The sequence below is a fragment of the Carcharodon carcharias genome, chromosome 14 (genome assembly GCF_017639515.1).
Source record: "Carcharodon carcharias isolate sCarCar2 chromosome 14, sCarCar2.pri, whole genome shotgun sequence".
In the NCBI taxonomy this organism is placed as follows: Eukaryota; Metazoa; Chordata; class Chondrichthyes; order Lamniformes; family Lamnidae; genus Carcharodon; species Carcharodon carcharias.
The window spans coordinates 149,055,940-149,070,172 of NC_054480.1; the positions used below are offsets into that span (position 1 = coordinate 149,055,940).

Sequence of the window (14,233 nt, forward strand, 5' to 3'; positions counted from 1 at the left end):
TGAAATAGATTGACCACTAAATGGTTAACTTCCAAGTTTTCTAGATATTTAAGATGTACTAACTAATGTTGTCTGAACACATGAAAATATACTGATGCTAATTTTCAGAGCTTGGGAAGTACAAGAGATGAATTTAGCAAAGATTCCTAAGCGTAACAATAATACATTTGTTCTCATAGCATGACAACACAAGAGTTATTAACAAGAAAATTAACACCTAAAGGAAAGAAGTGGCAGAGGAATTTAAGATGAGTGAAAAACAGTAGCATCAATTATTTATTTTCTAGAAATATTCATTAAGGAGGATAATGCCGACTTGCTAACTTAATTGGACTGTAGTACAACGAAAATCCAACAAGATTTGAAATCAGTACTTGGTAAGCTTGGTAAGTCAAAGAAACTGAAAATTAACTAATTCACTGAGTTAAGGGGCATATATCCAAGAGTCAAAATTAGGGAAGAGCAGTGTGAGCACTGACTAGAGTCATAAATGAATGACTAGTTGCTGCTGACATTCTGTAGGAATTAAAGTCAGCAAGTACAGCATCTATATTCATAAAATGAGAATAAATCTAAACCTGCCAACTACCAACACATTAGTCCAACATCAATACTAAAATACTGAAACCCATTCTAAAGAACTAATAACTTATGAACAAACAGTCAATATGTAAATCCTGCATGACAAATCTCCTCAACCTATTTGAAGACATTATAAAGTTGAATCCCCTCCAATTAATCTACAATTTGTCCCTTAGCAACATTATCCATAGCTTCATTCTGTATAGAAATGATAGCCACCCCTGATCCTATAAATCTCGCATTCTATCCATCACCATTATCATTTATATCTACCTCCTCAACATTCCATCACTCCATCTTGCCTTTGTCATATCCAAACTTGACTCATCCAAAGCTTGCTTTACTATTCCAAATCCCTCCTTACAGCTCCAAGTCCTCCTTACCAGACCCCAATTTTTCTGCCATTTGTGTCTTGTCCTGCATTAAGACATACTTGTTCCCCACCCTTCCCAAATTTCACTGTTCCCCTATAAATCAGTGCATGGATCTGTCCCACTTTACCTCTGCAAGCTCCTCCGGTCCTATAATTCCTCTCAAAAGCTATGTTCCTGTGACTCACGAGTTCTGTCACTCCCACCAGCTCTTCCCCACAACCATCCTTTTACCCTATCATTAATGTCGGAACCACCACCTGCTCTAATCATATTCTGCGGAGCTCCTTCCTTTAATCCTCTCCACCTCTTTAAAAACCTTCTCAAAATCCATTTCTTCAACAAAACTTCGAATCATTGCTCCTAGTCTCTTCATCTTGGTTCAGCATCCATTTTCTGTGAAAAGTTTTGGGATATTTCATTCATTAAAAGGGTTAAGCAAATTCAAGCTGTCGATGCTGTAGTTTATTTATATTTTCAGAAACCTTTTAACAAATGCTCACAAGAAGAACATCCAACAAACTAAAATCATGGGAATCCAGGAATAATGACAGACTGAATAAGAGTGGTATTAAAAAAGGAAACAGAATATTTTTGAGAGATACAGTGGCAAACATGGGAAGGTACACACATTTAAGAGGATACAGAGCTAAGGAAGCCCCAATCAAACTGGTTAAAGTATTAAAAATTATAAATGCAACAAACCCAGAACATGCCCTAAATAAGGCCAGTATGACAAGAGAGTGTAACTCTAAATTTGCTAAAAGTAAATCTTAGATAGATATTAGAAAAGATGTATTTACTTAATGGTTAATACATTTGGAATAATCTCCTCGGTAAAGGTGAATAGTACATTCTCATTGGTTTTTACATTCAGCCAATCAAGAAGAACTCTATCCAAAGCTTTAGACAGAAGTATTAAAGGAAAACAATGCCTAATGGAGTCATATTATACAACTTTTAACAAGACTGTGCACTCACATCAGATTACTGACAAATTAAATATTTAGTTTTCTCTGCTTTGTTACATTTATAAATGGCTTGCATAAAAGCCTAAAGGGAACACAACAGAAATAGAACTTTGTGATTTCTCGATCCATTTCAACACTATTCATTTTTGCATTGCTGCAGAAACTACAGTCCTTAAGAATCTACAAACAAGATGATCTAAAAAATATCTACATAAAAACAATGGCACAGTTATAACTACATGTTACAAGTTTACTGTTAGTTTATACATCTACACCCATCAGACTAGATTGTGGCTTGCTATATTTTGTGTCATATGTTTTCCTTCTCACAGTTAGTTTTACACCGCATGGAAAAGAAACTTTGGGCACTGTGAAAAAACAGACTAATGACTTACTGTCAGCCTGTTTCCCACCTGGCATTGATCGACTTCACCCACTTGTGCTCACAAAAGTAGTACTGTACTACATATTGTTTAAGGTAATACTATCATGACTATCTGGTTTGCAAATGACCAAAAATTGCAACAGAAACAAAAATAAATGGCAATATATTTGATCAAGATGTCAAAATGTGATATTACTATGAAGAATTAATACAAATATCACAGATATAAAATTTTATCCACATTTTATGCACTCAAGATCTGAATAAATGCTGCCATGTTTCATTGCTAGCGTGACAGATTAAACTACAGAGTTACAGTCCCAAGGTTGTGCTTCCTGCCCAACATCCTTATTGATTCATCACCTTAGAAATATACTCATCCATACAATAATTTTGTGCATATACTGCCCATTTAGCTGATGGCTTATCCAAGATTGAAGACTCATAGCTTATCTTTCTGATTGTTGTGTGTTGTAACTATTGTACAGAGTGTAACTTCTGGTTTGTTATTCTTGTGACCCACATATTGTACCAATATTTTCTATGCCATATAACCACTATGAAAATTGCCTGCGTCCCAGTCATTATTAAAGTTAAACTGGTAGATCATAACAGTGGTTACCACTTACATAAAGTGAGCTTTTGACTTAGTGGTAGCATTCTCACCTCCAAGTCAACAGATTTGAGCCTCACTGCAGGCAGTCCCAGGCAGTGGAGCCTAGAATAAAGTACCTAAATGTAAATATCCAGTGGGGTACTCGCTTCCAGACAGAGTGGGTACTGGTCCATTAGGAAAGCAACAGTAGCCACCTCAGCTACACTTCCCTAGTATGTGGTTAAAGAATCTTGTGAGAAACTCAAGTTAGCACCTGCCCTCAGGCAGAACATATGGGCAGGTGGACGGAACACTTACATCTCATTACTTTATATAAATGACCAAATACATTCGTAAATAAATAAATCTGAATAGTATCTGATGTGATAGCCTTCCTACTTGTACTCTATCCTCATTGGACTTCCACTCATTCCTCAGTACTTGGCCTAGCACAGTAGCATTCCATTGGCTCCAACTCCTAGGTTGACTGCATGCAGGTACAACATGGCAGCTGATCCACCAGCAATAAAAAAAATGTTGCATGAGAATTCTGCATTACAAGAAATGTGCTAACATTCTGGAATCTAATACCAGCATGTTTAGTACAAATAGGATTTGCCATTATATATTTAAGTCAAAACATTACATATCATTTAATATGCTGACTCAAAGGAGATTTTGATTGATTCCTATATTGATTTCTCCAGTGGATATTTAGAGTTTCCAACAATTGGCTGGTGAGCAGAATATTAAGATCAAGGCCCTTACGTGATATAGAGCAAAATAGTTGCAACTTCACACAACAGAGCATGTAACTAGTACCCCAAAGTACCAAAAGGTATGGTTAAAATGTATTAATAAAACAAACATTTAGTGCCATTGCCGTATCTAAACTGTGTGTTGTCCTACCTACCAAGCACAGAAAGATTCAGTGACATGTTTAGATGAAATTCCTTTTACCTAATGCAGCAAAATGTAGAAAGGTCATAGGAGCATGGGTACTTGAGAAATTACTACCGTTCTAAACTATCTCTGTCTATGCAGATGACAGGGGAGCCATTTGGGATGTAGAGGCACTCTAAAGACCTGTCAGTGTCATCATTTTAAAACAGCATGACAAATCCCTTCATCAGGTTTTCTTAGTGAAGTTTCTTCTCCCTGCATTTGCTTTGATGAATTTCTGTTTGTCAAAGCAAGAGATATTACTGCTGAGGAGTAGGACACCTTTCACATTACAGACATCCAGTATCAACATTAAGTACTTTCAGCCAGGTACAGCCCAGCTAAAATCAAAGTTAAGTTTCCTCCACTGATGTCCCAACAACATGCCTTATCTCTAACTTCAGAGGAGCAGCCCCAAACGACACTAGTGTGACAATAGCCATTTCCAAGAGCATCCTTCAATCTCCCAGATTGTGCGTGCCAATAACTGCTGACTTAGGGACAGTTTGTGCTTTGAATCAAACTGTCTAAATTAATTTCAAATAGGATCTTTATAGCCAACAGAGGGCCATCAGCCGGGAATAAATCCAAACAACCTGCAAAGTAAACAGCTAGCATGCAAACCAGTTCTCCAGCATAAAACATATTGCTAGTAAATTATTTTATTTTGCCTCTTAGTATGGAAAACTAAGAAACCTAAACAGGCTAGTTTATGTTTCCAATATATAACAACTCTTCAATCTGCCTGAGCAATATTCCATCGTGTTTCTAAATGTGTAACATCCATAAAATATTAGTTTGAAATTTATTACACATTCCAACTATAATTTTTTGTTTCTGGTTCAATTTAAAATACAACTCTAAGTACATTTTACAACCAAATTGCAACATAAAATGCAAACTGAACTCGAGAAATTACCACTTAATGCATCAAACCTGCTCCTTCCAGAGATCAGGTACAATCTATCAAATCAAAGGTCCTACCCCATCTACTTAATATCATCAGGAGAAATTCCATGTAAAAATACACTGATCACCAAGGATAATCAGGCAAGACTTCAGAATATTTGTTGCCCATTACTTTTGCCCTAGGGCTGAATGACTTGCTAGGCCATTGCAAAGGACAGTTAAGAGTCAACCACATTGCTGTGATCTGGGAGTTACATGTAGGCCAGGCCAGGTAAAGATGGCAAATTTCCTTCCTTAAAAACCATTAGTGAACCAGGTAAGTTTTTATAACAATCAATGATTGTTGCCATAGTCACCATTACTGCGACTAGCTTTATATTCCAGATTTTTTATAAATTGAATTTAAATTCCACCTGCTGCCATGGCAGGATTTGAACCTGTGTCCCCAAGGCATTAGCCTGGGCCTCTGGATTACAAGCCCAGTGGCATTACCACTACATTACATCTCTATTAAATAACTGTGGTGCTCCCCCCTCCTCCCACAATATATTTCATCCAGTCCCAAAATGCAAAGGAACCATCACATGTCATGGTGTATTTGATCCGAAAACTTCCAATACCTTTCCTAACCAGATTATATATCCATTCCTATTACACTTATTCACTGTGAGGAGAAATGTTTTTCTAAGCCGTAGACTTACTGGAGCCTTGTTGGGGCTTAAATTCATTAGTGCCCTAACCTAGGTGCAATCAGTACAGCCTCCAGGAGTCCCTTTAAAAACTGTTGGTTCGATTACTCGAGTCTGAGAAAATAGCTGGAGTTTGGGCAGCGTAAGCTCTGACTAAACAAATTTTGCAAAAGGATCCGTCTAAAAAGAAAGGACCTGCCAAATTTGGCAGTGGCCTTGGCACACATGCAAAAGTGGAAGTGGGCCTTCAGGTCTTTTCACTGCTAAATTTACCACAATTGTGCTGGTTTTATACCTGCAAAATGGAACAATTATTTTGAATGTAGGCCCCATTCATTTAAAGCTGTTGTCCCCAAGCTATGTGCTTACACATTAAATCATTGAATTAAGTCATAGAATGATGCAACACAGAAGGTGGCCTTTCAGTCCACTGTGCCTCTGCCAGCTCTTTGGTAGTGCTATCCAGTGAGCCCCTCTCTTCACCAATAACATTTTTATGCCATTAATTGCAAATGCCATTATTATATAGAGTTAAGTAACCAACTGTAAATGTTGTCTTTTTAATTTTATTTTTACCCCTTCAATTATTTAATTTTATTTCGTCCCCTTCAATTATTTAAATCCTTTTTGAAAATTACCATTAAAACCTTTTCCATCAACCTTTCAGGCAGTGCATTCCAGATCATAACAACTTACCACGTAAAATGTTTCCTCAGGTCACCTCCGGTCCATTTGCCAATTATCTTGTGTCCTCCCATCCATCTGCCACTGGAAACTGTCTCTCGATATTTATTCTATCAAAATCACTCATGATTTTGAACATTTGGTCAAATCTGCCCTTAACCCACTGTGGTCAAGGAGAACAACCCCAGGTTCTCCAGTTTTTCCATGTAACTAAAATCCCTCATCTTTAGTACCATTCCAGTAAATCTCTTCTGCGTCTTCTCTCAGGCCTTGATATAATTCCCAAAGTATGATGCTCAGAATTTAGCATGATTCTGCAGCTGAGGCCAGCCACGACATTGAGGACAGCCTTTATATTAAAGAGACCAAACATAGATTAGATGACCGTTTTGCGGCCATATCTCCATTCAGCCTGAGCTTCCAGTTACTGGTCATTTTAATTCTCTGATCCATTCCCATTCTGAACTTGAACTCCTACACTGTTCCAATAAAGTCCAATGTAAGCTCAAGGAACAGCACTTCATCTTTCCATTAGGCACTTTATGGCCTTCCAGATTCAATTCTGGGTTCAACAATTTCAGATCAGAATCACTGCCCTCAATGTTTTAAAGATTTTTTGTGTGTTTCTGTGTATTTCTGTTTTTATATGGCAGTTTTTGGCAATGATTCTGCTTTTCCCATTTACACCTCCTGTAGACATATTTTTTGTTACTTTATTTGACCCATTGCCATTCCCTTTTACCTTGCGCCATCATCTCTTTGCCCTTTCATCTCTTCTGCCTTCCTTCCGATCACAGATCTTCACTTCCGTTCATTTACCCCTTCTCCCGCCTCTGTTCTTGCTTAAAACTTGTTACATCCAAGCTGAGGTACTGAGCTGCCCACTTTTCAGGTGCAAAATGAGATGGCTGGGAGTTGAATACCGGCCTCCACAGTGTCTTAAATGAAACCAGCTGCCTAGGGAGACAAAAAAAATTTCCCTGGTCCTACTGTTTCTCTTATGATTAATACAATCCACTTCAAATAACTTTTCAGTAGGTGGCAAACTAAGTAATTTTAATCCATGATACTTGTTAAAAACTATTAACATGCAATATGCTATTAATTTTTGTCTTTTTAATCTTTGTGAGTTTTTATGCAGAGAATGGAACTTTTTCACTTTGATTGCCATTGTCAGCATCAAGTTTAAGTTATGGTACTTCTAGCTACAAAGAAAAGCTCTTTCTACTCTGGCCTGATACTTGTCTGTCCAACCTAAGAAGTGATGGCTGCACCGTATCAAACTCCTCCTCTGCAAAAGCCATTTCTTTAAAGTTTTAAGGGCACTGTAAAAAGAAGCATTTGCACCTTATCAAAAATATGAACAGATTCATACTGTGGGCTTAAATCGACTAATAACTGAAACTGCAGACAAAGAAAGGGGAAAATGAGTATCACCTCACTAAGGACAAATTTATTGCTGGAACTTGCAGCCTACAAGTTGTTAGTCTGATTTTCAATTAAATCGGTGAATTCAAATTTCCGATGACGCAGGTGACTGAGGGAAGGTGGGAACTTTGAATTTGCTTCTTTCATTCCAAACCTCTGTAAGTGGACAAACTGATTCTGAAAAACTAGTCTGCTCCAAGTGAGTAAAGGAAGTTGCTTCAGAGATGAGTGTGTTTGCCTTGCTGTTTGGCTGGCTATCGGGACTTGACAGCTGCTGGCCTGCTCGACTGTATGTTTGTTGTTAAAACAGTAGATTGAAATTTTTCACACTCCAGGAATCTACTCCATTAGTTCCTCAGAGCACGGGAAATTTAAATCTGTTCATTTTAATGCATGTGCATTTTGTAAACAACCTTACCCCCACCCCCTACCAACCCCAGCAACACATGTACGTGCAATATGTCCCATACCTATTTCCCCCAACGGTGTGTATAAATCAACAATTGCGGAAACCCACATATATTCCACATTGAGTGCCCACAATCAGTGGTCAAAACTATTGAATAGTCTATCCACGATTCAAATTTAGATACCCAAGTTGAAAGTGCTATAGATGAGGCCATTCCACCATTCAATTACAAATTCTTAACTACAAAACAAACTAATTGTTTCCTCTCTGAACCAACCAATGTATGCATAACATGATCTTGTACTATTGTACTACAAGAAGATGTCATCTGGTCATTTACATTCCGTGCTATTGGCATTACTACTGTAGCAAGAAGTCAGAAGCTGCGCCCAGACAACAGTCACATTTTTTTCTGTTTCTTTGTGTTTAAGAACTGTTGAGATAATATCCAAGATACCACCCATTTTAACTTAAACAAATGTGCACAAGACCTGACAAGATACTACTGGAAGGAAATGTCAATCCACATTAAATTCATGTTATTTAGCTCTTTCCCCCAAAAGAAATAGCAATAATAATGTTTAGAAACCCAGGACATTTGTGAGTGTTAAATTTGTACCTAACACCCAGTGTTGGCCATTCTAAATTATAGCACACAGACACCCACAGGCCTCAAAATTCACAGTTTTTACAAGCATTTACACTATGACTGTAACTAATAATATAGATGTGACTGTAAAGATAGTTTCTCAGATCAATATGTTTTGATATGATATACATATGCACATTGTTTCCTATTTCACTTCAGTCGATTTCTCAAGGCTCAGTGGTCCACTGGCTTTGAGTTTGTTCAAAGTTAACAAATGAAATATAGATATTAGCCTCAATATATATTCACATGGTCTTTCAACATACTTTATGTTAAAGAATGGAAACTGACAGAAATAGAAAAAGGATATGCAATATGACAGAGAAGAGGAAGGAATGAGTGAAAGACAACTGAACAGAACAAGAACAAAGTAGCAAAGGAGAAAATAAAAAGTAAAGAAAAATTTGAGAGGAATAATAAATTTCTCATAATGGATGATATACTTAATGAAAGAATGAAAAAGTGACAAGGGAAATACTGCAAGGGAAGGAACATAGTAAGACTGAATAAGTACATAAAGTATGCTGCGAAATGAGCATTCAGGTTCCGAATTATAATGTATACATTATGCCAGACCCTTTCACTTTCGTTTTTTCTTAAAACACATATGAAATGTCTTCTTGTCCTATATGGGAAGTTCCCTTTGTCTGTTATTATTAAAGAATGTTTATAATGCTTCTAGACCATGAAACTATTTAAATAATTAATAGGACAATAATGCAGCTTTGTTATCCGATACAGACTGTCTGGACTGATTAGCTACACTTGAACTGCTTTCAGATTACTGCAAGCTGCTCTCCCTCTTCAAAATTGATTTCAAATTCTTGATCCTTAGAAAATAAAATATGGACAAACGAATTATAAATACATGGCATCTTTAGAGATTGCTTTATGAACATCTTCTGTTCCCGCCATTACTGGAGTTTTTTTTTATTTAGCAATCAATCCTTCTGTTTCCTTGTAATCATTTGCTCTGAAGTAAGGAAAGAGGAAGCTGCATTGCAAAGTTTTTCAGGTGAAATTTACTACCTTGCTAGATTTATTAAACTGCTCAAGTATATGCAAACTGAAATTTCAGGAAGGAGCTACTGAAGTTACAGTACCCAATTATGGATTAAATCACCACCATGCCTTGTCTCTGTTAAATAAAACAATTTCAGAGTGCAACCTTCCCCATCAGATATACAGTATACTAGGACATAAATAAACATACAACTGCGTAAATAACCACTTTATAATAAACACATGGAGGAAGGGTTCCCTAACTGAATTACATCTAGAATACACACCTGAAACAGTTTAAAAATCAATATTATGACTCTTGCGAGAAAATAAATGTATGATTAAACAACCTGCACTAAGGGACAAATTAATTTGAGTGAAAACAGAATTTACGGAGCAGTGGAAAACTTTAACTGCAGGATTTCCAAATATGCACAAAGTGTGCTGCTCACTTCAGAACCTCGACACCTGACATCTTGCTCAAATCGGCCCCCAACCCCGCCCAGCTCCCACAATTTCCCATACTTTATATCACACTTCCCAATGTTTGCATTGCAATCTGGAGGGGTTGAAGAAAATACTTGAGAAATAGCAGAAATGTATATGTACCATCCAATAATAACAGTGCAAAAATAGAGGAGCGGGGGATGGGACGGGAGAAGAGATTCTCTCCGAGCTGCAGAAGATTTCCCTATTTCTAATAACCAGTTCAAACTTCGGAGCAGCGAATGGAAGTGAACTGGGCAAACTTGGAAGGAGTCAAACCTGCGCTTGCCATTGGAGTTTTTTTTTAAACGGAGGGGGGTTTTTTTCGCTGTAAGTAATGTGGACGCTGCCCGGAGAGAGAGAGAGAGAGAGAGCCAGAGGCTGAAGGAGGGACTGGCGGACGATCGGGGCTCGGGACGGAGAGCATGCTGCAGAAATCATCCCGCCATTTTTAACAGTAACCGCGTCCCAAGGAAAATACAATGCGGTGAATGTGGCGAAGTGGGGGCGCGTGGGGAAGCCGTCCGCCGCTACCCGGAACCGATAATCGAATTGATGACTAAATCGCCTCAGACATTGACATTACCTGAGTCAGGCAGAGCGGAGAATACATCATGACGACCTGGAATCAAAGTCGCAGATCATCCAAAAGTTACTGGATCATCGTGACATCTCGCCTCAGCGTCTAAATCCCACCCCCAACCAAAATTAATAATTATATATATATATATAGAGAGAGAGAGAGAGAGAGAGAGACAGAGAGGGAGAGAGAGAGACAGAAAGAGAGAGAGAGACAGAGAGACAGAGAAGTGGCACTTATCAAGGCGTATCCGGAGGAATGCAGTTCTGGAACCCAGGCTTCATCTGTCAACCGGTGAGAAGGACAGAGAGAGGGAGGGAGAGAGAGAAAGAGAGAGAGGAATAAAGGAGAGCGATCCTGGAATGACGCGACCGTCCTGACCAAGCCCCAAAACATCTGACTTCAGGGAATTTCTGCCATTAGACCCAAATTTCAGCACCAGCCGGAGCCCGCTGTCGGCCAATGGACCGAGGCCACTGGGAGATCGCCGGCAATGTAAATAAACCCAACTACTTTGTTTTCTCTCTCTCTCTCTCTCTCTTAACCCTTAGTTGCTCACGATTGATTCCACTAATCATTCGCCAAAACACACTGGGCAAAACAAAAAGTTAGCACCGCTTTAAGAGCCGAGCTTTAAAGGCTGACTTGCCCCAGACGCAACGCAGCCCCTGCGTTCTGACATACACAACGGTACCTATTCTGGATCACTGCAATGTTGCTCTCTGCTGCCCTTTTTCATCCGCAAATGGGTTTTTTTTAAATCGCAACAAGACTGTAAAGCAAACAATATACAGGAACCACCAATACAGTATCGTATTCTACCTGATACATTTTACTGCAATGTTTCAATTATCCTGACAATTCTGCTGAAAAATATAGAACAGAACTGTTGTAATCTCCCCCCCCCGCCCCCAAATAATATCACGAGTGAAGTGAAATCTGGGAGTACAGACACATTCTTCCATACCCCCTCAACTTTATGATAAAGTTCAAATATTTAAACAGAATAAGTCAAATGAAAGATTCCAGCTGGAGAGCGCAAAACCGCAGAAGTCAAAGTCAATGGTAAAAGTAACGACAATGCACAGGATTTTGATGAAAGATGGTGGTATTGTTACATTAAGGAAATACCCTCCAAAGCAGGCCTACAAAACAATGATTGCTCCCCAGCAGAATGTAACACAGGCGAGACTTTGGTGTGGATAATCGTACAGTGATTTTAGTACCTGCCACGATTTGTGTGCTTATAAATTGCAAGGTGCCAGTGGGAAAGGGTTGCTTAAAAGCAGGTTATTAAATTGACCATTTACTCTGCCGGCTAGTGCATTTCTTTTCACTAACCGACGTTATCAGCGCAAACCATTCTGTGCACCAATAGCCGACGCAATATGTCCGAGTTAATCGGACTCAGTAGATGAGGGCATACTATTCTGCCTGGATAGTGGGGCCAGCAGAACGGACGGCAATGAACAGTATTTTATATCTGCAATATATTCAAATAGTGTCTTAAATGCGTTTTCTATAAACCTGGATCACAGACCTTTACTAATGTGTCATCGTGATGCCAGGTGCGATCTACAGTTCGCTTTAGGTCAGGACAACATTTTTGCGCTTTAACCACAATATTCACCGTCTCAAGCATAAATGTAAAGTTTACAGGAGCCTGCAGATGGATACATTTCAGAACAGTGATATCTGTTTTAAACACTGCTTTACACACGATATAATCCAATCCCTGATTAAAATGCAAGCGAGCAGGAATTCTTTCAAAAAAACTTTATGGGTTAAACCATCTTACACTTTTGTACTTATACACAAACATTACACTGTACAATAATATGTAACAGATCCCCTCTCTCTGGAAGTATTTAATTCAGAGTAACATTAAAGAAAGTGAACTAAGGATTCCTAAACGGTTAGCTAATTATTCAATATTTGCAGTTAACATGAATACATTTCTGAATTGACACAGCGAATTTAAAGAATCCATCTATTTGCTGGGCCTAGACATAGCACATTAAATATAAAACTGGAACAGCGCTGCTTTACTCTCGGAAACTGGTGAATGTAGACTGGGAAATCTGGATACATTTCAAAACAGTGAAAGTCAACAACCTACGGGCCGCAAAGCTATCATGTCTGCGCTTCCTTAAAGTACACCGAACTTTTCAAATTGTATTTCATTTTATTTTAAATAGCTACTTAATGGCATTTGGGAGAAGACTATGCTCTTTTGCAAAAAAAACTGTGCACGTTTTAACAGGCCGAAAAAGGCGCAATGTCCCTTTAAAGGGGAGGTAGATTAGAAATGTGTCCCAGCCTTGATCGCAACGTCGCGGTTCATGAGTGAAGTTCAAGCCGGCGGCTCCCCCGGAGCTGCTCGGCCATTACCGCTACGATCACACACTTCGCTCCACGCTTGAACTTGGACTCGAAATGTACGTCGGCAATGCACACGTACACAGATCGCGCACAAATTCATTTCAGCTGGCAAGCAAACTGCTCACAGATGGGAAATCTGCCAAGCTCAGCGCTTTTGCTTTCTGTCTCTCTCTCTCTCTCTTCCCCCCCCCCCCCCCCTCCCCTTTAAACACCACAAAATCTTGGCACAAACCCGATCACACAAGCAACAGAGAGCGGCACAGACAGACAGACACCGGAACCAACACACAACCTGATCAAGACCGTGCAGTTAAATATACGTACCATTGCCATGTGAAAGTACGTAATCAACTTGCACTCGAATTAGAAGCTTGTCTAACGCCTCATTTGTATTCCTTTGTAATTTTGCTACTCCATCCAAAGGAATATTTGCCCCCGGTCTTGGCAGTGTTGTGTTGTGTGTGCGGATGTGTGGGGGATTTTTTTTTTCTCTCGCTTCTTCTAACACATCCGATGGAAAAGTGAAGGCAACCAGCGGATCCTGACTGCCCAGGAGAAAGATGGGGGAGGGCTGCCTTGGCCGCTTTAGTGATGAATTGATGGCGTAGTATAAAAATATTACAGAAGTGAAGGGAGCGAGCGAGGCTGTTTATTTCCGCAATGGCTTATTTGCATAAGGAAATCACTTCATTACCATACGGTTTGAGCTGGGTTTTTTTTGCACACATCCAGCGCTGTACAGAGATTGTGTATTTCGCTTTTCTTTCCTTTTGCCATCGTTATCAAGCCACGTCTGTGCACATCGCAATCTTTAGTTAAATTCTAGGTTCCAGCAGCGTTGTCATAAATGCTGCAAATAATCTTAAAGCGAGGAGCACGTGGTGTTAGATAGCGCGGTGTGGTTATTCCTGCTGGCGAAAGCAAGGCAATAGGGATTTTTCACCATCACAAAATAAACAGCACTCTAATAAAGATTTTCTAACGACTTAAGAATAGATATGTTTATATATATATATAGATAGTCGTTTTTCAATTAAAATAACTTTTTGGGAGAGATAACAAACGATTAGATATCGCTTCCTAAAAATCAAGTTGATTTGCAAAAAAATTGAATGGACTTAGTAACATCAGGGCACTGTTTATTTTAAAATAAGAAAAATAAACGTTAA

The 14,233-nt window shown here is 38.9% G+C and overlaps 1 protein-coding gene across 8 annotated transcripts in view; it reads right to left on the reverse strand.

Annotated features, from left to right (window-relative positions):
* Nucleotides 1–13,678, reverse strand: part of nfic (nuclear factor I/C) — a 551,184-nt gene extending 537,506 nt beyond the window's left edge. For 3 of the 8 annotated variants that reach the window (XM_041204240.1, XM_041204236.1, XM_041204239.1), the window contains exon 1: nucleotides 10,689–11,252. In XM_041204240.1, coding sequence (XP_041060174.1) covers nucleotides 10,689–10,718 — 30 coding nt within the window. In that variant the 5' untranslated portion in view covers nucleotides 10,719–11,252. Of the gene's footprint in view, nucleotides 1–10,688; nucleotides 11,253–13,388 lie in introns of those variants that run through there. The other 5 variants (XM_041204238.1, XM_041204234.1, XM_041204241.1 and 2 more) reach the window with 3 other exon arrangements.
* Nucleotides 13,679–14,233: the final 555 nt, after the last annotated feature.